The sequence below is a fragment of the Psittacula echo genome, assembly GCF_963264785.1.
Source record: "Psittacula echo genome assembly, chromosome: 4".
Lineage (NCBI taxonomy): Eukaryota > Metazoa > Chordata > Aves > Psittaciformes > Psittacidae > Psittacula > Psittacula echo.
In genome coordinates, this window is record NC_137738.1 from 79,825,709 (window position 1) to 79,852,656 (window position 26,948).

Here is a 26,948-nt window from a genome sequence, read left to right on the forward strand (position 1 = left end):
TGCATTTACTTGTGCAACTGCCATTATGTACAATATGCTTCCGGACTACATTATTTTTATTTTTAAAAATGAGCATTTTATGCCTAAACAGGATTCTTATAAACAGCTAATTTGGATTCCTTCTGAAATATGTGTAATTTTTGGAAAGTAACAGACGTCCGCACAATGACTCTGGATTATCTGAGAATTCATTATTGTTCCTGAAATCGCAGTACTTTGAAATCTGTGTTCTATTAACAGAAATAATTAACATCCTGCAATGATTGTTTGCTTGGATGGGAAATATGTATTGTTTTTTAGACTAGAAAATGTAAACCATACATGTTGGGGGATTTTTGACTTTTTAAAATATAAGTAATATATTTTTGTATTTATAATAGAGCAACAAGTTGTAACACTTTTGATAATTAGTTAAAATGACTCCTTTTGCTATGTCATATTGAAATTGCTTCTGCAAATATGAATCATTGCCTCCCAGGCACTAGGAGATTGACTCAGGAGACTTAACACCTTTTTTTCTAGTTCATTAACTGTTCTCATGATCATCACCTGAAATGCTTGAATGATTAGATCTCATTTTCCTAAAGTCTGTGACTTACCTCTGTAAACTCATCTTTTACAGTGATCTCCTGTATGTATGAGGCATCATTAGCACTCCTTCATACAGTCATGGGAAAGTGACTTCTGCTGTAAAGATTATGCTTTCTACCACAGGAGAAGTTCACTCAGTTAAATGCCGGAATAGGCAGTTTTGAAACAGAGCATAAATCTTTCTCTCTTGTTACACTTAAATGCTTAAGTCTTTGGACTTAAGTAATACTGAGATGATACTTGTGGTAGCAGACTTTTAAATGGGAGACATGACCAGTAAACACATAGTCCCGAATACTGCACTCTACAAAATCTTTTAAGAATATTTTTCTTAAAAGACATCTTTTCTTCTTATTAGTTTCCTATATATTCAACATTTAAGTTCATAGCTTTCTCCTCCCTACACAACAATCTCCTGTGTTGCAAATATCCATGTTTAATTCGAAAGTTTCATTCACATAGGGTTCATTTGCTGCTCTCTTTAGAAAATGTAGGAAAACCTAGCACATCGCTGATCTGTCTCTGCAGAAAGATACATTAGGTGTACACCAAGTTCCTAATACTTGGCATTTCATTTTAATCTCAAGCACACAAGGGATAGGGACTCTACCTACTTAGAACATATGCCTCTGAGTAGCTACTGTGATTGTGCTTATGCAGTGTCTGCTGCATGCTGCAGGGGAACAAATAGGAATTTTAAAATAGGTCATAAGTTTACGTTTGACTATTTCAGTCATCAAGGCAATCTGTGAAATAGAGGATAATATCCTGATCTGTTCTGTAAGACTGATCACTATCAATTAGCTGAACAGTTGTTCAGCCTGAATACTTCATGAGGAATTAATTCCAATTTAAAAATATTTGTCTGATGGTTAGCTAGTAGCACATTTGTATATAATTGCCTTCCTCTTTTTCTAGTGTTTTTAAATGTTCCATTGATTGCCAGTTACAATCCTGAAGTTATGCATTTGTTAGAGAAAAATAGAAATTTCTGCCTTTTTCCCCCTAGTAACACAGAAGAGTATGTTGCATATTACTTAAACGTTCTCTTTTTAGGGAAAAAAAAAAAAAAAAAAAAAAAACCACAGAATTTTAATTATAGGAAAAAATGAAATATATTTGTATTGTAAAAATGCGAACTGCCACAAACATAGCTCAGTTCTATAGTTTTATCAGTAAAGTTAAATCTTCTGTCTGGTATGACAGTGTGGTATTACATCTATTCACTAAGCTAAAATGAAAAGTTTACAGGGTTATCTGAGTGCATTAAGTATTCAGTCTGAAATAATTAGCATCACTTTAAGATTATTTCCAAATGCAACGTATGTCTACATATGATACTACAATAGAGATTTATTTTAAAGCAGCTTTGTAGCTTAGCTAATGTGCTTCATAGATATTAAGCTCTATGTCACATCTTGGAATGATACTTTAAAGAAAATAGACACACGATTGAATATAAGAATGACAGTATTACTTGTACCTAATTAATGAGTTCATAATTTATAGATATGTGTGGGTTTGCCTATGGAAAACAGAGTAAGTAAGTGTATTTGAAAACCAAGACCAGTGTTTGAAGATATGCTATAAATTTTTCCTCTAACTTTTTTTTAATTTGCAGGCTGAGTCTGTCTAGATACATAGGAGTAGGTCTTTTTCTTCTATGTTTATGCAAGCCAATGTGTTAGAGTCATGTTATATGACTAGCTGTAGGAATATTATCACATTTAATGATTAATAGCGGTAGTGACACAGAAGACACATACTAAGTTAGAATAAAAAAAAAGTAAGAATGAGAAGTTCATACCATATGATTGTTACAAGTGTTTAGCTGTCCTAAATTAAAATCTTAATGTAGTAATTTTCAAGCATTTTAGTGGAACCTTGTCATGGTTTAAGCCCAGCCGGTAATTCAGAACCGTGCAGCCACTCGCTCACTCCCCCCCTCATTCTGCCTCCCCCCACTCCCGCAGGGATGGGAAGGTGAGTCGAAAGAATGTAACTCCCATGGGCTGAGATAAGAACAGTCCAGTAACTAAGGTATAACACAAAACCACTTCTGCACCCACCAATAATAATAATGATAAGGGAAATAACAAGGGAAGAGAATACAACTGCTTACCACCTGCCAACTGATACCCAGCCTGACCCAAGCAGTGATCTAGCCCTTCCAGGTAACTGCCCCCAGTTTATATACTGGGCATAACATGCTGTGGTATGGAATACCCTTTTGGCTAGTCTGGGTCAGGTGTCCTGTCTCTGCTTCCTCCTGGACTCCCATCCTCCCTGGCAGAGCATAAGACTCAGAAAGTCCTTGGTCAGGGTAAACATTACTTAGCAACAACTTAAAACATTGGTGTTACCAGTGCTGTTCCCAGGCTGAAAGTCAAAAACACAGCACTGCACCAGCTACTAAGAAGGAGAAAAATGACTGCTACTGCTGAACTCAGGACAAACATGCTTTTAGCATGCTTTTGTAATAGCAAAAATATCATGCTTTTACTAATAGTCAAATTCAAAGTCTTCATTTAAATCATATTGAATGATATTGTTGAGTTATTCATTAGGTAAGCCACTGTCATAGTCCAGTACTCTGACCAGGTGGTTCTTGATAGTCTACAGGTGGAAGGTGTAATATTTGATATAAAATTTAATTATTTAAATATATTTGCTGTTACATGGGATTTTTGATTTAGCAGAGTTGTATAAAATATACTGCATAACACAATACAAATATAAGTTAAACACAGCAAAATAAAGTGAAAATTGCAATATGCCATTTAGTCACAATCCCAATAAAATCCCTATAATATGCTCATCACAATGCTGGTGTCCTCAGTCACAGTGAAGAAAAATGTGAATTGAAACTGGATCAAGCCCCTTACTCTCTTCAAAATTCTTTCGCTAGCTGTCTTACACTCTTCATTGGGTTTAGCCATGTGTTCTCACCCGTTATGCTGGGTCTGCCTGATTCAGGGAGACATTCATACTTTCAGTGAACTCAGGGAGAAGCATTTACACCACCAGTTCATGCACTCAGTCATTGACAGGTGTTCATCTAAAACCAAAGAATGATGAGTGTGGCAGAGAACAAAGTGATATGTATTCCCTGTCCTAACTGATGCCTTGGATATGGATACCTCCATGGGCAGAGTGAAAGACAGTACTTTGGTATGAGCTTTTGAAGAAGCTTTGCAGTGCAAGTGCAAGGTCTTGAACACACCCAGGAAGATCTTGGCAAGAACAAGAAGGAGGCTTCAGAGACTACTGAAAATGTATAGATGTTTGGGTTTTTTTTACTTTCCTAAAAAGAACAGTGTAGCTTTTAAATCCAAAAGACCTCTGAAAACTGCTGGACCATAGGACAGGGTGTACCATTCAATTACACAATGGGTATTAGCAACGCTGTTTAAATCCTTCTCTTCTTGTCTGATCACCTCTAACTTAAGTGTCTTGTTCTAGTAATCCAGAAATGCAAACCCACAACTGGCTTCTGAGAAAAAAAAAAAAAACAAAAAGGGGTGTATTTGTTTCAAAGCTGTGATTTGGGTTCAGGAGCCATCGATTGGTTTAGGTGTTCTGTTTTGTTTTATTTTTCTTTTCTTTTTTTTTTTTTTTTCCCATGAGCTCTTGAGTTTTACCAAAACCTGCTGGAAAAAGTGAAATGATCTCAGCAGGAAGCATTGAACCAGTTTCTGCATTGCTGTGACAATTGCAGTCTGCACGCTTCCCTCAGAGCTGAAAGCTACTCTGGCACATGCACCTCTTAGATGAGTGAACAGGAGAACAGCAAGGAATCACTCACAGTTGTGTGAGAAATTAATTTTCTGAGATCATGATGAGAGCCTGAGTAAAATATGCATTTTACCTATCCAAAATCTACCATTGGAGCAGTGTTGTTTTAAGAACAGAAAATCATACTCCAGATACCAGTGTAAATTAATTTTGGTGCATCAGTAACCTTTTTCCTCTGAGCCAGGAAATGTTGCTGCTTTGACTAGCAACACAAGCATAGTTGAATAAAATCACCACTTGAATAAAAGCAGCAGGAGGTCCAAAACACATCTTTCCAGGCAATTAAATTCAAGCACAATCTCATTAGAGTTTTGTAAAACTTTCTGTCCTAGAGTGTGTTTCTGCAGTTGGAACAGGTGACAGGATACCTGCTTCCCTAGCAGTGGAGGGTTTGAATATTGTTCCAGGAGATATTTATGTCAGCAAAAGGTAACTCATCATATTCATTATTTGTGATGAGAATCTGGAGAATAATGTTGACACACTTTTTTCTTTTTTTTGATAACTGTCCTGGGTTCAGCAGCAGCAGTCAGTTTTTCTCCTTCTTAGTAGCTGGTGCAATGCTGTGGTTTTGACTTTCGGCCTGGGAATAATACTGATAACACCGATGTTTTTAGTTGGTGCTCAGTAATGTTTAGTCTGACGAAAGAGTTTCTGAGTCTCATGCTCTGCCAGGGAGGAGGAGAAGCCGGGAGGAAGCAGGGACAGGACACCTGACCCAAACTAGCCAAAGAGGTATTCCATACCACAGCATGTCATGCCAGGGGATGTAACTGGGAGCTACCCGGAAGAAGAATGATTTTAAATGGGGCCCTGAGCAACAATAAGCCTTTGAGCAAATTAAACGTGAGATAGTTCATGCAGTAGCCCTTGGACCAGTCCGGAATGGGCCAGATGTAAAAAATGTACTGTACACCGCAGCTGGGGAGAATGGTCCTACCTGGAGCCTCTGGCAGAAAGCTCCAGGGGAGACTCGAGGTCGACCCCTCGGCTTTTGGAGTCGGGGATACAAAGGATCTGAGGCCAGCTATACCCCAACTGAGAAAGAGATACTGGCAGCCTATGAAGGGGTTCGAGCTGCTTCGGAGGTGATTGGCACTGAAGCACAGCTCCTCCTGGCACCCAGGTTGCCCGTTCTGGGCTGGATGTTCAAAGGCAGGGTCTCCTCTACACATCATGCACCCGATGCGACATGGAGTAAATGGACTGCACTAATTACACAACGAGCTCGAATAGGAAATCCCAGTCGTCCAGGCATTCTAGAAGTCATCATGGACTGGCCAGAGGGCAAAGATTTTGGAATGTCACCAGAGGAGGAGGTGATGCGTGCTGAAGAGGCCCCACCATATAATAAACTGTCAGAAAGTGAAAAGCAGTATGCCTTGTTTACTGATGGGTCCTGCCGTATTGTGGGAAAACATCGGAGATGGAAAGCAGCCGTATGGAGTCCTCAACGACAAGTTGCAGAAACTGCTGCAGGGGAGGGTGAATCGAGTCAGTTTGCCGAGGTGAAAGCCATCCAGCTGGCCCTGGACATTGCTGAACGAGAAAAGTGGCCAGTACTTTATCTCTATACTGACTCATGGATGGTGGCAAATGCCCTGTGGGGGTGGGGGGCGAGGTACCGGTTGGTGAGCGGTTGTATTCCCTTCTCTTGTTATTTCCTTTATCATTATTATTGGTGGTAGCAGTAGTGATTTGTGTTATACCTTAGTTACTAAACTGTTCTTATCTCAACCCGTGGGAGTTGCATTCTTTTGATTCTCCTCCCGTCCCTCCAGAAGTGGAGGGAAGAAAGGTGTGTGTGTGTGTGGGAAGTAGACTGCATGGTTCTGATTTACGGCCTGGGCTTAAACCATGATGATAACCCCTTTTTTTTTTTTCCCACCATCAGCTAAAATCTGCTTTTGAGAATTATTTGTAGAGTCTTGATTACTCCCTGGGTGTACATTTCACCTGAGCTTTTAGGAAAACTGCAAGTTCCTTTCTAGCATTGTACTTGTTAACTCTTCATATAATTTGACATCAACACTGACATTCTCTTATACAATCCACATGGTACCTTCTTCAAAATTTCTAGAAAAATTCTGTTCATCTCATCTTGACTAATAGCATTTGAAAGAAGGGTTGGTTTTGAAAACTACCTTATTTTTTTGTGCCATATGTGAAAATGCTGTGCACCTGCTGCAGCTTATCACAGATAGATAGAACCCAGGTTATTGACAGTGACTTGCAAAGGTTTGGCTGATATTCAGAGTGCTAATAGTGACTTTGAAAGACGTAGGACAGGATTTAATCATCTGCCTACTTACTCTAGTTTTTCAAAATAAAAACAGTGATAATTGTGAGCTTTCTGAGTTTTCATTGTTATCGCTGAAATATTTTTATTCTGTGAATTCATACAAGAATCATGATAGAGGCAACTAAAACCTCAGAAAATGGTACATAACTGTCATAGGTGTCATTAATTACCTTTTTAATTATTATTCTTTCAAGAATACAGCTAAAATGTTGGATAAAAAGCCTAAACTAAATTCCCTATCATTAGAAACAAGCCCTTCAGGTTAATCTAGATGAGAATGTAATTGGAGGAGCAAGTGGGAAGGCAGTTTAATTCTTGCTGCTCTTTTGAAGTAGTAATTTGCAAAATTCTAGCAAACCAGTTACTCCATTTCTCTTGTTGCCTAGATGTATTGCTGTACACTTAGTATCAAATATACTAAATCTTAACATTTTAAATGGAATGACTTTGTCAATTCTGTTACTAAACAGATGCTTCTGTCACCTCTACTAGGAATTTAAAAAAAATACCTGCTAGGAATATGCATTATAAATATTGAAAGATATAATGAGCGTACATTCCCTGTGTCCATGCACTTCCCTTTCAGGGAAGTGGTTGAGTTACCATCCCTACAGGTATTTAAAAAACATGTTGATGTAGCACTTAGGGACATGGTTTAGTGGTGGATTTGGCAGTGTTAGGTTAACAGTTGGACCTGATGATATTAAAGGTCTTTTACAACCTAAATGATTCTATGATTTTTACTTACATGTTGTGTTAAGAATGAGATTTCATCGCCATGTTAACCTAAATATTTATCTCTGATTACATATTGTATATACTGCCAGAGCATGTATGGCAGCTATAGAATACTTGCAAAAAACTGTAGTTGCTAAATCTGAATTCATAATGTCTAGTATTAGGTAAAACACAACAGCACTGAACTGATAATTATAATTCAGACCCTTTAATACTGTGAGTCACACATTTTAATTTATTGTCATTATTCACAGGTCAAATTACTGTACTTTAATATACTTCAAAATAATAATAAAACAGCAGTCATATATTCTGGACGTGCATTCTGGGCAATTATTTTTTTAAGTAGACGTAGACATTGCCTTTTGCCTTGCGCTTCCCAGCTTCCTGAAATAGTATAATCATATCCTACATTAAAAGCCTGAAGTAATTTTTCTAGTAACTGAATATTACCAGAGCCTGTTGTCTAGTCTTGAGGCTTAAGAGGATTGTCTGATCTATCCAAACCACCACTCAGCTTCCAGAACAAATGCCTGTACTCCTCCTGCCTCCTGGGAATGATCCTTGGCCTAACATGTCACAAGCTGTGCTTGAGAATGACTCTTAGGAGTTGGTAATGGTCATTGTAATTCCAAAACCAAACCTATCAGTTTAACAATATAGAAGATCAATGTATTTTTCCCACTTACAGAATTGAAAAAATAAACTGATATTTGATTATTACATTTTATCTGTTGTTTTTTACCTCCTAGAATATTACTATATTTTAATACTTACCTACTTCCTAAGTAATGCTTTTGGTTCTTGGTATGATTCTTAGATATTGTTAATAACTCCAGTCTTTTGGGTTTTTTCAAACCATTTAATAGGATAAGAGTCTTTCTTACAAGGGCAAAAATGCATTCTGGTGTTTAAAAAAAGAAATAAATTGCAAACAAAAGGCAGAAGTGAAGTCATAGTCCTATGATCCTTTTTGAATATTTCAATGCAAATTCAAAAGATAATTGAGTCTTCTTTTAACTTCTGGATTGTTCTTTTGCTGATTCAGTTTTCATTTAAGTGGAGTGTCTAGGATTCTCTAACAATCTTGTTCTTTCTGTCCTCAACTACAGTTACAGTAGCCTGTAGTAGTCAGGCAATGGTTTACTAATATGGTTCTTTATAAATAAGCAAATCAGGCTAATACTTTCTCTAACACTGTGTTGAGGCCAATTCACTGGACCCAGATTACCTGGTATTGGCAAAAATTAATTTTCTTTTCAAGATTTATTCTAGTTTTGAGATCTAACATAATTCCTTTGCTCTAATTAGGGAACAATTCTGTTGAATACAAGAGAATTTTACTCCTTCAATAGTTTAAGAAATTAGTTCTATTTTACTTCCCATTTAGTTCCCAGATAAGCCTTTGTTTCCAAGCACTGTGGAGCAATAAAAGAGGATTTTTAATGTGCGGTTGTAAAGCTACCTGATGCTGCTACCTGATATCCATTCTATTCTTCTTTTGGGGGTTTTACTGCAAACTCACCCTACAGGTGTGGATCAGCCATCCATTAGTCACTGAAGTGCACTAGGTATATTCTCAAAGTGCTTATTTCAGGTTTGTTTAATGTGAAGGTTCACTTGTTCTGAGATTGCTACATTATGTGGACTAAAGTATGCTACATGGGGATGTTTTGGAATTGGCTTCAGAAGCATATTTCTAATCTTAATGAAAAGGTTACTGTAAACTCAACTATAAAATACATGCTGTAAGAACTCAAAAACCCTCAAAGAAATGAAACAAGGTGATAATCAGTTTAAAATGATTTGGGGATCTGGGTGTCTAGTGCCGTAAAAATCAATTTGCTCTGCATGAGGGACATACAGGAATGAGATTCTTAAGAACTCACCTACATGGTAGTTAATCTACAGTTGATTTTTATTTAGTATAAGTTGTCTTAGAGACTGCTTTTTAAATTTAGAAACATGTCACTTGGAGTAGAAAAGAAGAAAAGTACAGAAAAATCCTGGGTATTTCAAGGTAAAAAGAAGTGTAGAATCTGTAATTATATTTTATTTGTAATAAACTTTATCCTATCTAAAAATTTTCTTTTTTAAGTCTAGCAATTTGAAAAACTAGTAATCTGTGTCGGAAAAATTTTTTTTTTGGAGGGTGGGGAGTGGGGATAGTTTTACCTGTTATTCACAGGGGTCTCAATTCAAATTCAGTGGAACTAGTGTAAGTGTTCCAATCAGATGTATGTTAAGTGTTTCAAATATTTTGTAATTCATCATACTATAAAATGGGCTGATATCACCATAGGTAATTTGATTACATTGGTACTACTTTATATCTCAAACTGTTTCATTGCTCAGCCTTTTACAGGAAAAGATTAATCTTTCCCTAAGAAAATTGAAGTGACTTTTCCAAAACATGAAATTGGCATATAATAATTATTTTGGATAAGTGAATTCTTCAAACAAAAGAATGAAAATGAAGAACTACTGGCTATCCTTCTCACCTCTCTGATGAGCATTTATAAATGAAATTATATTTTTATTTTTGGTATGTAGAAAGTAATCAAGAAGGAAAAAGCCTTTCTGAAGTGTCTCAGATTTCAAAGTAGTAACACTTTATTCATGAATTGTTGTACTATTAAGTGCAACAATGTTTAAGAACAGTTGAGTATCCAACATGAAAGGAGTAAAAAAAAAACCCCTGCAGAAGTCAAATCTAGTGTGCCTTCCTAAGTATTTTTTACTAAAACAAATTGTTTCTTGTTGAACAGTAAAATCAACAAGTCATAGTTGCGGACAGCAGTGGAAATACATTAGCAGAGGAACTTAAGAGAATCAGAAAACTCATGGCAAATACAGCAGTAAACATGGTGGTCAGTGGCAGAACGCAGGTATTGGTAGCATTGGTTCCCAATCTACATATTACTTCTGCACAAAATAAGCAAAACTGATCTTTTCTTTTACATTTAGAATCCTATTACATTTCCCATAATTTCCTACTACATTTCCCATCATGCGTTTAGTGCATTCTCGTTGAAAATTCTTTTTTCATTTTTAAGAAGTTTGCACCTGCTTTACTGACATGATTAAATATTTTTAACTTTTAAGCACCAAAAGCAAAGGTAGTGTGATGATGGGCAAGAGAACTGTGTGTCCTGTTTTAAATGAATCTGTTTTCATTTCATTTTTCATAAACAACTGATCAGGGAAACTATTGGGAGGAATATAACTCAAGTAAGTAACTGCTCCATACATGTTTTGACTAACATTAATGCTCTTCATCATCATAGCTGATGGTCACCTTCAGGACCTTGTTTTGTTATTTTGCAATATTAAAGGACAGAACACATTTAAAAACACTGCTGCCTCCTTGCTTTTAATACAGTTGTAGTGCAGGGTAATTCACATGTCGATAAAGGGATATTAGAAAGGTATATAATCACAAACCCCAATGTGTATCTTCGCAATACCCATTGTTGATATTTCTAGCATTATCAGGGCACTAAAAAGAATTGCTGTTCTCAGTAGCTTGTGAAATTGGCTTTAGGTTTGGCTGAGATAAGAGTTCTGAATATGTAATTTTCCTCTCTAGTTTGTATTGTGACCATGGTTTTCATGCAAATGTATGATCTACTGTGCCACTGTGTCAAGTAGCAGAAGGCATGCACATTGTAGGACAATGCAAGTTCTTTAGAGAGTGTAGGAAAAGGTGCTGTATGAAGCATATTGACATACTCTCCATCAGCTGGAGATGCAGATTTGCTTTCTACAGGCATGTTCTGCATAGACCATCTATTCAAGCAAGCTCCCCAAAGGTTTTCAGTTAAGAAATAAAGCCAAGTCTTAATCAAACATGCTGTTTGAATAAGCATTTTAACAGAGAAAGTCAAGAAAGACAGCATACACAGAAAGGGTTTCTTAAGAGCTGTTATTGTACTGTGCAAATCGTAGAATCATAGAAGGGTTAGGCTTGGAAAGGACCTTAAGATCATCTAGTTCCAAGCCCCCTGCCATAGGCAAGGACTCGTCACCCTAGACCATGTCACCCAAGGCTCTGTTCAACCTGGCCTTGAACACTGCTGGGGATGGAAGATTCACAACTTTCTTGGGCAGCTTGTTCCCTCACAGTAAAGAACTTCCTTATATCTAATCTAAACTTCCCCTGTTTAAGTTTGAGCCCATTACCCGTTGTCCTATCACTACAGTCTCTCATGAAGAGTTCCTTTCCAGCATCCTTGTGGGCACCCTCCAGTCATTTCAACAACTTTCTGCATTGCTTCAAACTCTGTAATTCAGTCTTTAGAAAATACTGTCATCACTTTGGAGGCCTGTGACTGCTTGTTAAGAGTTGTGAGCACCCAGCTCCCAAGTGTGCCTGTCTCACCAGGCTCTTGACCCTTCTTTCCCAGATATGAGACCTTCCTTCATCTTAGCATCTCCTGTCACCAGTGAGAAAATAAATTAGATTCACAGGAATGCACTTTCCAACTCTCCTCCAAAAGAATCGGTAACACTGAACAGAAAGTACCTCAAGTTTAACAGGTCATTAAGAAAGGATGTAGTAGGGCACTCAACTAGGAGAAGGGAGTAATGTGTTTTGATGCTTCTATAGATGGTTTTTGTGTTTAAATTATATAAAATACATTACTTTCTTCTTACCCTGCAGCAACTATACTTGCTGCAGAGTGACACAATCCTAATTTTTTCAGAGTGATTTCACAATATTCTGTCTGTGAAGAATTCTCCAAAACTCCAGTAAGTCATATTGATTCTTCCCTAACATTTCATATCAAGATAGTTTTCATAGGAGGTTATACACTAAAATAAGTGGATTTCTTTAATTCTGGAACTTCCTTAAAACTGGGTATTTCATAGAGTCTGTTTCACTGTTGCAGTTGACTCTGTTAATTTTGTTTTAAATATCAACAATTTAAATATCAGCACTTCAAATCCTGAAAAATTCTTATATCAGCCTCATCAAATTTTGTCACAGTGAATATGAAAATCTATAATTTAGTTTTTCTAAATATCTCAATGTCTCTTGTACACAGAATGTCTGTTGGTCATGGAGGCTCTGTTAGGCTTTCTGTTGCTTTCTAGAGATTTGTTGCTGGTTTTGATATCATTATTTTCTCTTCAGATTCTTTTCTCCCTTCTGGTGTTTTTATATGAATCTGTGTTTTCACATTTAACATATCAGAGTTTGTGATGGTTTTGTATCATTTATTTATAGGAAATGGCAGATTCTAAGGTCTGCTGCTTACTTTCCTTCCCACATCATCCAGTTTAGTCATGCCAGCTCCCTTTTATCTATTTTCAAGCCCTGATTAATGGTATCCATTTTTTCTCTGTCTCCAGACAGTATACTTAGATAGTCTCTGCTTTTTCTATGATCATTTAACACCATTGCTCTCTTTTAAGCCTTCTTTTAGTAAATTCACTACATCAGTGGTTTCTTTTAGAAACTTGGGACAACTGTGTACTACTTCACTTTTATTTCTCTGCAAGCATTTTGGATCTAAGTACTTCATGGACAGTTTCTCTGAAAGCTTGAAAAGATACTTTTCAATTCTGAATCAGGACATACAAAATAACATAAATCATGACAAAGATTGCTTTGTCCTTTGTGTCTTCTAACCTATTGCTCCATGAAACAGTCACTGATCCTATCTGAAAAAATAATCTTGAATCTTTAATTATGCCTTTGGGCTATTTGCCCAGTGTTCGTGGTAGCTGTGATCTCCCATCACTGTTCAGTTTCCTGTACTCACAGCCTCTCTGACCTCAGCAGGTCACAGTTGTGGTCACCGTCATAGTCAGAGTCTTCATGGTGATCTTTGAAAAGAGCTACAATAAAGATGACAGGTGAAAATAATGTCTTTTTTTTTATTTTTATTTTTTTTTTAATTTTTATTTTTTTTTTATTTATTTAGGTGAAACCATGGCAGTTGAAATAAGACATACTTTTACTAGCATCTGTTTTGCCTCTGTGACTCTTCGGACTGCCTTTTTTGTCAGTTTTCTAGTCTTTATGCTGGTATGTGTGCATGTTGATCATACAAAATAATAAAGATCTGTGTAGTGTGTAACAAACTTGCCCACAGGTCTGGATTTGAGTAGCATGATTGTAGTGGGATCAAGGCCACAACTGACCTTCTGCTTGTCCTGGGCAATTCCTGAAGGTTCTGGAACTGAGAGAGGTGGGCAAATCTACCTGTACCAAACTGTTTTGAAGCCAGAGGAGCTCATGGACCTGCTCAGACACATGTGCAAAAGGCACTGGCAGCTGCTAGGGGTTGGATGCATGCTGGAAGATGCACACCGTGCCACAGGGGTGTGCACATGCTCAGAGACTGCAGTCATTGTTAACCTATACCAGGGCAGGGACATAAGGAAACTGAGCATTAGGAGTCTATTAAGGTTAGGCTAGCAGAGAAGTGTTACATACAATGTGCCAATCTCCTATAACCACCCTGAAGGAATTGAAAAGACTTCAAACAGACATTTTGGTGTGGAGGTAATAGGTGTTTATGTGCGTGTTTGTTTAATTATTTGTGTGATTCTATATCAGAATAACTGAAAAGAATTTGTGCTGGTTTTTGACTTGGATGGCGTTTAATTTTTTCATAGTATCTTATATGTGGCAATTTTTTGGATTTGTGCTGGAAACATTGTAGACCACATAGGGATGCATTCATTGTTGCTAAGCAGTGCTTACACAGAGTCAAGGCTTTTTCTGCCTCTCACCCCACCTCCCCAGCGAATAGGCTGGACGTGCACAAGGAGTTTGAAGGGGACACAGCCAGGACAGCTGACCCAAAGGACATTCCATTCTGCTTGGTGTCATGCTCAGCAATAAACATCTGGAGAAGTAAGAAAGAAGAGGGGACATGCAGAGTTACAGGGTTTGTTTTCCTCAAGTAACTGTTACATGTGATGGAGCCCTTCTTTCCTGGACACGGCTGAGCACCTGCTTGCCAATGGGAAGCAGTGAATGAATTCCGTGTTTTGGTTTGCTTGCGTGCATGGCTTTTGCTTTACCTATTCAATTGTCTTTATCTCAACCCATGTATTTTCTCACTTTTACCCTTGTGATTCTCCTGCCTATCCCACGGAGGGAGCAGTGAGCAAGCATCTGTGTAGAGCTGAATTGTCAGCTGGGGTTAAAACTATAATAGCTAGCAATAAAGTAAAATAAAATCCCCTGACTCAATATTGTTATGCCTACAGTGGTGTTGTATGGATTGGTAAATAAAAGGCTAACCATCAGAAAGCCCTGATAAAATAGACATAATATAAGGTAGAAATCAAGATTCTGTATTTTAACTTGCAGGTAAATTCACCGTCTAGCATATTCATTATTCTGGAAAATCGTATTGGGAAATTAATAATTCAGCAGGGTATGTTTTGAATAGCCTTTAGTAAATAAGGAAAGGTTAATTTGCAAAGAATGAAGATTGACATAAATAGTGCATCATTTCCTGAGAATTATTAATTTTGTGATGAAAAATGTAAGGCACAAAGGACAACTTGGTATGTCATTGAGACAGTTAGTGGATATTGTAAAACATACAGAGGGTGTGGAAGTCAAATGATGCAGGCACTATAATTTGTGGCATTTCCTGTATTATGTGTATGTAAGTAATGCTTAAATCTGATGCTTTTAAATGTGCATCAGAAATAAAGAAAGCATGATATCACAGTCCTAGGGAGCAGCAAACATTGTCTGTCCTGCAAGACAGCCGCACAGCACCATGTGAGAAGCTGAGTGCAGGTTGGGGGTGGCACTCAGAGCCAGTCAATAGTCCAGTGATGCCCAGGCTAGTCCGCAGTGAGGAGACAGGTCCTGAGGTCAAACCAGTAGGTCAAATATTTGGATAAGGGTCAAGGCCTAGGTAAGCAAGGTATAAATATAAGGCCAGGTATCAGTCTACTTGCATCATAGCCCAGATGAGCACCGAGGGTGAGCCTGAGCCTAAATGTAGGTCTTGAGTGAGCAAGCTGCCAGCAAATCCTGCCCTCCCCAGCTCCCTCTCAGTTCTCTTCACAGCATTTTTATCGAGGTTTGCAGCCCAATCCTGCCAGAGCTGAACTCAAACACACAGAAGCAGTCTACAAAGTGTGTGCACGACATCTGCAGTGGTGGCAAAAGAAGGTTCATTCCTGTCTCCCAAATGGTGACATGATGTTCCTAAATTTTTTTTTTTTTTTTTTTTTAGTTTCTGTAGGCATTTCTCCAATCTTCCCTAAAATGTACTTTATTTTTTTATTAGTACTTAATAACTTATTAATAGAAAGAAAACATAGTACTGAAAATAAAGGACTGGAATGCAAATAACTTGTGATTCATTTTTTGCTTTTAAATTACCTCCCTGTGGTTCTGTATAAACCTTGCTGCTTTAGTTCTCCTTTAGTTCAAAATAGAGCTTCGTGCTGCTTTTCACCCAGCTTTATGCAACTTTAAGAATTATTTTTTCTTCAAGTATCTTTGTGTGTCTATATAAGTCCCAGTCTTGAACTTAGTCTTCATCAATTACATGGAAGCATCTGGGGTTATAGATAGGAAGATTTACTTCTTACCTAAAGCAGACCTAAAATGGAACAGTTATCATAATCACCTTCAAATTTCATCTTATGACATAATTTTGTCTCATGACATGGCCTCAGGTCATAATTTTGCAGGTATTTAATATCTTGTCTGATTTTCTTAGTCAGGTATGTTAATACTGTAACTCTATTCAATGCATGGATCTTTACTTTTCATACTCTCCACTGTATAACTTTTTTTTTTCCCCTTCTTGATTTTATTGCTAAAAAACAATCTTTGTTCTCTTGATATTTCTTTCCCATCTTTCCCTGGTTTTGCAACTGCTTTTACAGGGTGCATTTATTTACATAATTAATTCTAGTACTCCCATAATAATCTTCCAGTTGCATGAAAAATAGTAACTGTGAAGACAGAGTATCAACTGTTACAATGATCCTAAGTATGTATTTTAAAATAGTTCAGAATTTTTATCCCATGCAAACATTGTAAGGAAGCCAGTTTTCTTTACCAGTAAAAATGAAGCCTGTATATGATACCATACCTGTGCATGTTTACGTGAATGAAAGACAAAATGTATTGTAATTGGGCAAGAATTCTTCTGCATTGGACATGCAATAGCTTTCTTCTTGAAGTGTCTTAAGAAGAAAAATAACCTTTTATAAACATCTAGTTTAGTAACATCTGAGAAAATCTCATTATGCAAAAGGTATGTAAAGATAACTTGCTGAATGTAGGATTTTAAATGTACAGTAATACAGAGCACAGACTTTTACACCTGCTAATAGTAACAAATGTAATAGCAGCTATAATAGGTATAATAGTTCAACACTGCTACCTTAAAAGAAAAAATGCTAAATGATCCAAACTACACATTTGATAGCACATTATCTAATGGTATCATTGAGCATCATGAGATTCTGAAGATAATGGAAAGGTCTAAAATAGAAAAACTATGAGTATTCCATAACAAAGCTAGTAGTTTTCTTGCAGATCCATGTCCTTTCTTTTTTCCTTTGGGGAATTAGCTTCCAGAGGTGGAAATACAGAGACAGAGAAAGGAATTAGAAATTGGCATGCTTGCCTGGCTGTGGAGCTAGGTGGTTAGAGTACTTCAACTATTTGGAGGCAGAACTGGGATTCAGTTATTAAATTAAAATAAAAACTACTCTGGGAGGAGGATCAAAATCTAGTTTCTACCACATCTGAGTTTAATATTCTAACCCTCAAGTCTGCTATTATTACTATTAGTCATAGTTCACACCTTTCTGGTATCTTCAAAGGCTTAAACAGTGATGGTCACTGTGCTGTACGAAGGTCATTTGGACAGGTTGACATACACAGCAATTTACTAGTAAGGCATAGGTAATTTTTAGATGTTTTCATCCCAATTTAGGTGACAACAGGAGCGACTGAGTACTACCCTTTGATATTATCTTTAAAGTTTTGCAGCTGAGTCATTTAATGTTCTCCAGCTCAAAGTTTTCACAAACAGTATCTTTCCTGTCTTTCTTTGGTCTTCCAGTATAGGCTGTAGTATGCTCCCAAGATTTTTTTGAATAGGACATTTAATGAAATGATGTAATTAGAGTGGTATCATAATCTGTGTGCACTTCAGAGATGAAACAGGTGTACGTAGGTGTAGAAATGCCCACATCCAGATGTCATTCCATATGCTGTGTAAAAATGAAAACATAGTAAACCAATTTCAAAATATAAATGCCATTGTGCATTCATACTGAATGGCTTCCCTTGAAAGATACAGTTTATTCTTCACAGTAATTTTCTCATTTGTAAATGTCAGTTTAGAGGCTGCTATCTTAAACTGTAACATATATATACTGGAAAAAACAGGCATTACGGAATTAAAAGGGAGAAAAAACATTAAGGCAAATTAAATTATTAATGACAGTTTCTAAAGACTTTGACACATTGTGTTTTTGTTGTTTTCAGTATGACTTGAATTATGAATTATAAAATTATGACTTAATAATTTTAGTTTGGTTTTCTTTCTGTACTGTAATCACTGATCTCCATGCAATAAAAATTTCCAGATATATTGAAGGGCCAAGAATGACTTTTCTATAAATTGAATAGTCCTGGAGGACACTGTAGTCTGCTAGCTTTGATTGTGATGCATCAAAAACCTCAAGTATATGATTAAGGTTTGGTTTTTGGACAAGTACTTGGAAAATTAAGGATTTAATTAATTGTTTTGCTGAGTGCACGTGAACATCAAAAAGTTGAGGATATGCTTGTATGTTTTCTTTGTTGAAGCCATGATTCACAGGCCTACATCTTCAGAATATCTACCTTTATAAAAAATTAATGATAAATCATTAATGTAACAGCCATGGTTAAAGCTCATGACTAGAGCTTAAATGTTCTGCTTTAATTATTAATTTTGCCACAGATGTTAAACTTGGTTATCATTAGTTTTTGTCAACAGAGGGATGGAATATAAAAAGTATTCTTTTAAGCCCTTTCTCTTCCATATGCAAGTACAATGAAATGTACTAAATGAAAATCAAATCTTTAGCAAAAATAGAAATTGGAAAAATCTGACTTCAGTGGTGTAGTTCTGATCAGTTAATTGGACTTACTCCAGTTCCACATCAGTGTAATTAGACGTAGATGTTGGTTTGTTGTGTATTTTCTATTTTTGTAATAAGGCTTTTATATTCAACTGTATTTGATGTGAAAACACAAATAATTTTCTCTGAATTCCTAGGCTGCTGTGGAAAATACAGATGAACCTTAAGGTACAAGTGTTCTGAAGCTATCTTCAGTAATGAAGCAGGTGTGAAAGACATCTCCCATTTGCCAAGTGAAACGATGAATACAAAATCAACAGTTCACATATTTGTGTGCTTTCTTCAGCTATGTGTTGTAAAGGGGCAGGTAATATGTGAGAGGCAAATGACCGCAGAATGGCGAATGAAGCCAAAACCTAGTATAATAAAATGGACACCAAGGGAAAACATCTGCTCAGACTTTTACACTGAATGTTGGAATATGAATAAAAGTATTTCTGGGGAAATCTCAGAAGAACAAAACCTCAATATCCCTCAGATATGTCCTTTACAGCTTCAATTAGGTGATAGTCTCTTCATTTCCTCCGAGCCATCCTTTCAGTCCTTTGGAATGAATTTAGTAAATGTCTCCAAGGAAGAATTTATTAACTGCCCTAAAGCTGGTTTCCTTCAAGAACAGTTGATTTTTGTGTGTCAGATAAAAGGAACGCACCAAGTTGACCCTAACTGGCTTGGTGTTGGAACTCATTACTTTGCAGAACTTCATAAGAGAGGCCCACTACTGTGCAACATGGGCCTCCGTCTGAATGTAACTGTGAAACAGCAGTTTTGTCAACAGTCTCCAAGTGCACCGTTATGCTCTGGGCATGGAAAATGTCTAAGCCACATTTGGGAAAAAGCATATAATTGCCATTGTTTCTCACAGTATTCGGGAAGATTCTGCCAGAAGTTTGATGTATGCTCCACTAAACCTTGCCACAACAATGCATCCTGCACTGAGAAAACAAAACGTTCTGGAGATTCTTATGAATGCATGTGTCCTCCAAAATTTTCAGGTATTTCTTTTCTCCTCTAGGAATAAATGTTCCATAGGTAATATATTTTCCTTAATTGATGATAAAACATTTTGAACATCATTAGCAAAATTTTTGTACAATTTGGTTGTCCATTGCCAATGCTACACCTGCACTGATGAGACTGTGCAGTTATTTGAAGAGAGTTTGTGGTTGCTTACATTCATATCTGCATTGTGGGGGAAAGCAGAGTAAGTTCTTATTATCCTGCTTTTCCTTCCTTACATTAGTAAGTACTTCTGAACTTATGGAAGTAATAGATGTTTTTTGTTTGTTTGTTCAGCAGTTCAAGTTCCTGCACCAAAAAACATAAAGTGTTTGGAGTAAGCTCCCCAAAAGTAGTTAACCAGACTGCTGAAAAACAGCAAACGTTTTTGTTGAAATGAGCATTTCATTCAACCTGCTACAAAACTTCCCTTTTCAGTTTTAAGAACTTTTACATTATATTACAGGAGTTTTTGAAAACAAAATTTGTTTTTAATTTCAAAGACAAAGATTTAATTAGAAGAAAAAGCAAACAAAAATACTCTATCTTCCACATTGTTTTTCACTGACAAGTTCTTTGAAAAGTAGTTTGCTAAACATGGTGTTATCACCAAATTAAAAAAAAACTCACTTGATTCTGTCCAGGAAATTCTGCAGTAATTACCCAAAACCCACTGGAGAAACTGAATCTGAGTTTGGGATTGGACTACCAGAGAATATAGTATGATTACATATGTTCTTAGAGGGGAATGAAGAAAATTACGGGTTTATTGTTCCTGCTGCATTCAGAACAATGAAGTTTGGAAATCCTTTAGAAAGTACCAGAAATATCCATCCATACCATGAAAAGGATTGTTGTGGCTCTTTCTGTGCTTGTGGAGCAGAATTCTAGCAATGTTCCTTTGGTGGACTGCACTTCTGTGCTCTCACAATAGTGATGCTATGCTATGAAACACAGCTGACGGGTCAGGAGTGAGGTTATGTTGCATAAAGTTTGCTGTAATTTATTTTTAACTGCTTTTCAAACTGCATAATGATTAGATTACTAATGCATTTGCAAAAAGAAGGTTATGCAGGTATGAATAAGTCAATATTATTAGAAGAGTATTTTTATAATTATTTGAAGTTTAGTAAAATAGTGGAAAATATTAGTACGCAGTACATTTCCTATTTTCTGAGGGCTGTGTAAAATGCTTTGAAATTGATAATATCAAAAAGTATTTGATATTACTTTAATTCAAATTAATTGAGAGATTCACAATTCTGTTGAAAGCAATCATCATGCTTAATGTTATCAACAAGCAATGCTTAAAATATTCTGTTAGGCTATATGAGATAGTGTTGGCTAATGCCATTATTTTATACTGGCAGTACTGGTACAGTAAGTAAGCTGCATGTGAACAAGAAAAACTAGCAGATTAAGCCACATTATATTATGGATGTGGCTACACAAGAATAAGGGAGGAAAAATGTGCCTCCCATAATATAAAATCTGCTAGAATTTTTAATAGTTGAAGAGTGAATAATGTCATAGCCACAATCCAAGTGGCAAGCATAATTATATGTTATTTAGATCCATATGTTGTAATAGCATAAACAATGTATAATTGAAACTGTAGTTTCCAGAAAGCTGCATATTAAGAAAAATTTAGTCAAACTGGAGTCCACATGAAAACATCTTTTGCTTACAATTCTGGAAGAAACTGTAAGCTAGATTCATGTAAAAATGAAACATACTACAGTGCTAGTAGCACTTTTGCGTTTTAAGCTATATGTTGATTTGTAACTACATGCCAGATGAGATTGAGCACAGTAGCTCATATTGCAGCAGCTGTTTATCTTTCTGCCTTACTTTAGAACTTCAGTGATTTTGGTGAAAACTAGCAACCAGCATTAGCTCAAATACCTATCTATCCATCCACCTATTAAAATGTTTTATTTTACGTATAAATTTGACTTTTCAGAAAAAAAATAAAAATTAAATAATTCCTTTTAAATAGGTAAAAACTGTACAGAAATAGTTGGACAGTGCCAGCCACCTACATGTTTCAATGGTAACTGCAGCAATGTTACTCCAAACACATTTATTTGTGAATGTGACAAGGGCTTTACAGGTAAGAAACACTTTTGTTTCCTGTCTTATAATAGTGGTTTCCTGTGTTGTAATAATAGTGTGACTTTTGCTTTATTGAAAGAGTTATTTTAGATTACTATTGCACAGTTTGCAATTTTCTCTTTTTTTTTTTTTTTTTTTTTATGTAGGTTTTCTAAAATAAAGAAATCAAACTTCCATGTGACTATTGTAAAATACTTATGTACTAAAGTAAAACATGAATGATGGTAGCTTTTCATAATTGAATCCCATCCATGAGTACCTTCTCCTTTTGGCAGTACGACAAAGGAAGGCTCATAAACACTAACTCACTGGTTCTCAAGTACAGAGTTTGCAAGAATAGGATCAGAAGCTCTTGCTGGATGATTTAAAATGATCATGACACCTTTATTCATAATTTCAGCATCCTCTTTACACATGTGCTAGAAAAATAAGGTGGAAATAATTTAAAGAGTCAGGAGCCTCATGATTTAGTGCTGTGTCTTGATTAAAAAAATTCCAACTTTCAGAAGCTAATCGGTTTACTTATGATATATTGGACAAGTAAGATGTTGTCATGAAAGAAGCTTGAATCAGAAAATATATCTGAATCCATCCTAAGCACTTTTCCTTGGAGGTCAAGATAACAGTCAAACTTAAAATACCATTCTTGTGCTTCATAGCAGAGATTCACTATGTTGGTATAAGAGAAGCAGCAATACACATAACATTCTTTAAGAATGAGCAAAGTATAAAGCTAGCACTTGAATATTCAAGGACAGTAAATCTTCAATATGTCTTTTCTTGGAAGCATCAGTAATCCCTGACAATCACAGAATATAAACAAAATACTACATTGAGATGCAGAGTTAAAAATAAAAACAAAACAAAGAAGGAAACAAAAAAAAGCTTAAGGGAGTTAGAGGGATCCAAGAACCAATGAGAACACATCTTTATTTTCATAGCGAAAGGCTGAACAATCTTGTTGACATGTTAGTTAAGTCTGTGTAGAACTAGAATTTAAAAATGGGATAGACATGCTTAATTCTAAACTCCCAGTAAATTTGTTTCATGTTCATTTCCTTTTCCTCACTTTCCATTGCTGTAGAGGGCATCATGGTCACCATCATTCAGAGAAAACTGTAAAAAGGGAAAATAATTTTTCTTTTTTTTCCTCAAACATGGCAAATCCATTAGTAAAGTTTTCAAGAAAGAGCTTTTCCCCCCATACAGCCTGTATCTTTTTAAGACACTTAACTCTTGTCCCTTTCACCCAAATTGTGTGGGCACATTGCTTTCAAAGTTTTCCTCACAAAAAATCTTCTGTATCCTTGCAGTTTTGATCTAATGAGGGAGAGGAGGATAAAAGACAGCAGGAAACCCTTCCAGAAACTATAAGCCCAAACATATAATGAGATTAAAACAGTTCAATACACTCAACTCCAACGGATAGCAGCAGTCATTGCAATCCACTCTCCAGGTAGCTGGTAGGGATGGCAATGGAGAAAAGGAGACTATGAGTGTGAATTAGCTCCCTTTTTATTCCTCAGTTAGCTAAAAGAAAATTGAGAATCCTTTCTTGTTTCTAAGTATCACTGGAGGAGAGGCAGATTTTCAGGAATTTACCTCTTTTTTTCCTGCTTTGATACAAAGTACCTCAGGTCCTGTTTTAAATTTTTTTTTATGTAGTATGTCTGCATACCTTGCAACAGGACTGATTGACTAGCAGACATCATAATTTTGCAATTATTTTCTGACCAGATATGGTTGGTTGAAGTCTATATTTCTTCCTGTGATCCTGTGTAAAAGTGTTTGCTAGCACTAAGGCAATTTCAAAAATAGTTATCTGAAGAAAATCCAACCCTTGTGAAACCGATTTTTCTATGAAAAGAGATATTTTTCTACTGTTATACTATTTTGGCTGTATTGTGTTCTCAGACAAGATGAATTGTGTAATTATGAATCGTGTATCTTGAATGCTATTCAAAGTGTGTGAAGATGGCAGCAAATTCAAAACATTCCTCTGTTTTAGTATTAAACTTCTGCACAGAAGATGCAAATATTAATACCAAGACTGTGCAAATGGTGTTTCAGATTTGATAAACTTTGACATACCTTTTCTCCAAAATAAGGTAAGACACTGGCAGTAAGAAGTTCACATGATCTGAGGGAAAGTGTAACATATTCTTGTTACTATAAATTGATGGCATGTAAATAAAATGATAATATTTTTATTTATAACTATAATGATTTACAAGTATTTCTTAAAAATAAGTAAACGTTGTTTTGTCCAAGTGTTTTTCACAATGACAGAACGGATCTATTGGACTAGCAATGCATATATTCATGTCAGTTATGTATTTTTATTTTTTATTAATTGTTCATTCACTGAGCTCTCAAAACTCTTTCCTGAAAGAACATTTGTAGCATAACTTAATAATGAACAGCTAACAGTAGGCATGCCGTTATTCTTATGCTTGAATACTCCAAATTAATACCAGAATTTGCACCCTTAGACTTACTAAGGAATTTTTAAAGGAAGGGGATCTGGGCAAAATGAGGATAGGGTGAGTGCAGAGAGCAAGGAGAAGTAAAATTGTCTGGTAGGGTGTGAGCAGTAGCTGGTCAGCACACTTGTCTGACTGAGCCTGAACTGAATCACTGTAGTCTGTCCAGTCTTATTTAATCCTTTCTGAACTCTCTTTTAATGTAATCTCACCCTCTCCCCAGCTGCAAGTGCTGTAGATGCCAGAATCTGGAGACATGAAAGTGACTGAACTAGGAGTCTACGAATGGAGTTAGACCGCTGGCAATAATGGTCCTAATGTCTGTGGTGCTGGCAGCTGGAGTAAATGAGGATCTCAGCATTAGCAGCTGCAGGGAGACCACAGCTTATAGGATTATGTATCTGCAATGAGTGAATTTAGTGCTACTGACTATCATCAGGCCTTGGATTATAGTGATTCCTGTGCTTTTTGCCAACTGGAGAACATGAGAGTCCCAGAACTGGCAAGTGCAGAGGGGACTAAGTGAGATAGGGCCCATGTGCCTGGGCATGAGCTGGTCCAGGAAGACTGGAATGTTTATATTTCCCCTTCACATTGTGTATATGCCTGAACATGCATGTTTGTATATGTGTGCACATCCATGTTTGTTCACATGTAATTCATTAGCAGACAAGCTGGACTATCTGGTGAGAAGAGGCACAGGGTCTGGGCATTAATATTAAATGACCCATGCTACTGTTCAAGGCATCCAGGAATGAGTCTGTCCTTTTGAACAAGAGAATAAGGGACTGTGTGTTTTCACTAGCAAACCTCAATCCTGATCAGTCAGAGAGGAGGACCGGGGTTTGGCTGTTTGTGCATATGTTTTATGTGAGTTCTGATAGCGTTAGATGTGGCAGTGCCCTCTCTGTGGGCAGTCTATGTAGTGGCTGTGTTAGCGTCTTCTGCATTTGTGGAGGACATGTGTGTGTGGTATACATATTCATCTTTGCTGCTGGTTGAGCCTTCAAACAGGAAAGCAACAGCTACGTTCATTAGCTTAGGACAGAGGGACTCCCAGGTCTCTGGGTGCACTGGGCTGGGCTCCAGGAGTTAGGAAGGAGGCTCCTCAGGTACCTTTTATGTATTGCCTAACAGAAAGGATGTTTTGGAAATTCTTACGGATGCTATGATCCTGTTCTGAAGATGAACAGAAAATTAATGTGACTCATTCACAACCTACAGGAAATACCAACATCTTAATTACCTCTCTAATGGTAGTGCTTACCCTAGACAGTGTTTGGTGGATTAAGAGCAGTGGTGTTCCATTTGAGTATGTTTTGTTGAATCTGGGGGGACCTCTTACTTCTTAGGTAGGAATATGGGATGTAAGAGAAGTGGTTAAAAACCAACCCTCTGTGAGCGCTAGAGATTATTAGGTTTTTTCACATACTCCTGCAAGGGAGACCTGAATTTCCTGCCTTCCCCAATGGCCCAATTAGCCTCTTTACAAGCCATAATGAGTTCTCCTCCTCACTTGTGGGACAGGAGATAGTATAAGAATGAGGTGGTTTTGCTTGGAGCTACTTTGCTAGAGCTTCCATCATCCAGGTGCTTTAGTTTAAAATGGTCTGTTTGCTTAATCAGTGAATTACAGCCAGAGTACTTTGAAAAAAGTCATAATTGTAAAAGGACTTCACTATATGTGTATGGAGAGAAGACTATTGTTTCTACAATTAATGTTTTAACATCCTAATAGTTCAATTTCTCTAATACTAGCACAGCCCAAATTAACACCCAAAGGCTTATTAATAATACCTTTAAAAACACTATAGAAAAACACCTTCCTACTTGTCCTGGGTTCAGCAGTGGCAGTCAGTTGTTTTTTTTTCCTTCTTAGTAGCTGTTGCAGCACTGTGTTTTTGACTTTTGGCTTGGGAACAAAAAACTGATAACACTGATGTTTAGACTGACCAAGGACTTTGTGAGTCTCATGCTCTGCGAGGGAGGAGGAGGGGCCGGGAGGAAGCGGGGACAGGACACCTGACCCAGACTGGCCAAGGAGGTGTTCCATACCACAGCACGTCATGCCAGGGGATGTAACTGGGAGCTACCCGGAAGGGCATGTCCCCTGGTCGGTCGGGCTGTCTTTTCCGGCGGGCGGTATCGTATTCTCTTTCCTTGTTATTTCTCTTGTCGTTGTTATTGTTGGTGGCGGCAGTGGTGATTTGTGTTATACCTTAGTTACTAAACTGTTCTTATCTCAACCCGTGGGAGCTGCATTCTTTTGATTCTCCTCCCCGTCCCTCCAGAAGCGGAGGGAAGAAAGGTGGGGGGGGCAGTAGACTGCGTGGTTCTGATTTACAGCTTGGGCTTAAACCACAACACTACTATGTATTTTTTACTTTGATATTATGCTCAGCTTTCCACCCTCCTCTTGTCCAAAGAGCAATACATCAGTCTCCCTCAAGAAGAGCGTGTGAGACTTGCAGCAAGTCATCAGAATCCTGAGGTCTTCATCAGACATTCATGCTAGAAGTTTCTCCCCTGTCAGCCAACGGTCCATCTCAACCTACTTTTACATGTTTTCATATCATGATCTATATTCTTTGTTCTCCCATGCTGCCAGCAGTAGCCTGGATGTGGTTCCCAGCTGCCCGCCACAAAGGGCTGTGGCTTGTCAGGCAGTGATGGAGGTGGAGATTGGATCATCACCTCCACATAGGGGCCATTCTTAGAGGTGAAGCTGGAGCAGGTGAGCCAGCAGTTACTGTGCCCAAAAACACAGGGATTAAAGCAAACTAGACTAG

General features: G+C 37.1%; 1 protein-coding gene across 1 annotated transcript in view; it reads left to right on the plus strand.

Moving 5' to 3' along the window:
• Window positions 1-18,887: 18,887 nt before the first annotated feature.
• EYS (eyes shut homolog) overlaps window positions 18,888-26,948 on the plus strand; it is a gene marked incomplete at its 5' end in the record, with an annotated part of 835,842 nt that continues 827,781 nt past the window's right edge. The window contains 2 exons of the mRNA XM_080615919.1: window positions 18,888-19,557; window positions 21,561-21,674. Coding sequence (XP_080472045.1) covers window positions 18,888-19,557; window positions 21,561-21,674 — 784 coding nt within the window. The remainder of the gene's footprint in view (window positions 19,558-21,560; window positions 21,675-26,948) is intronic.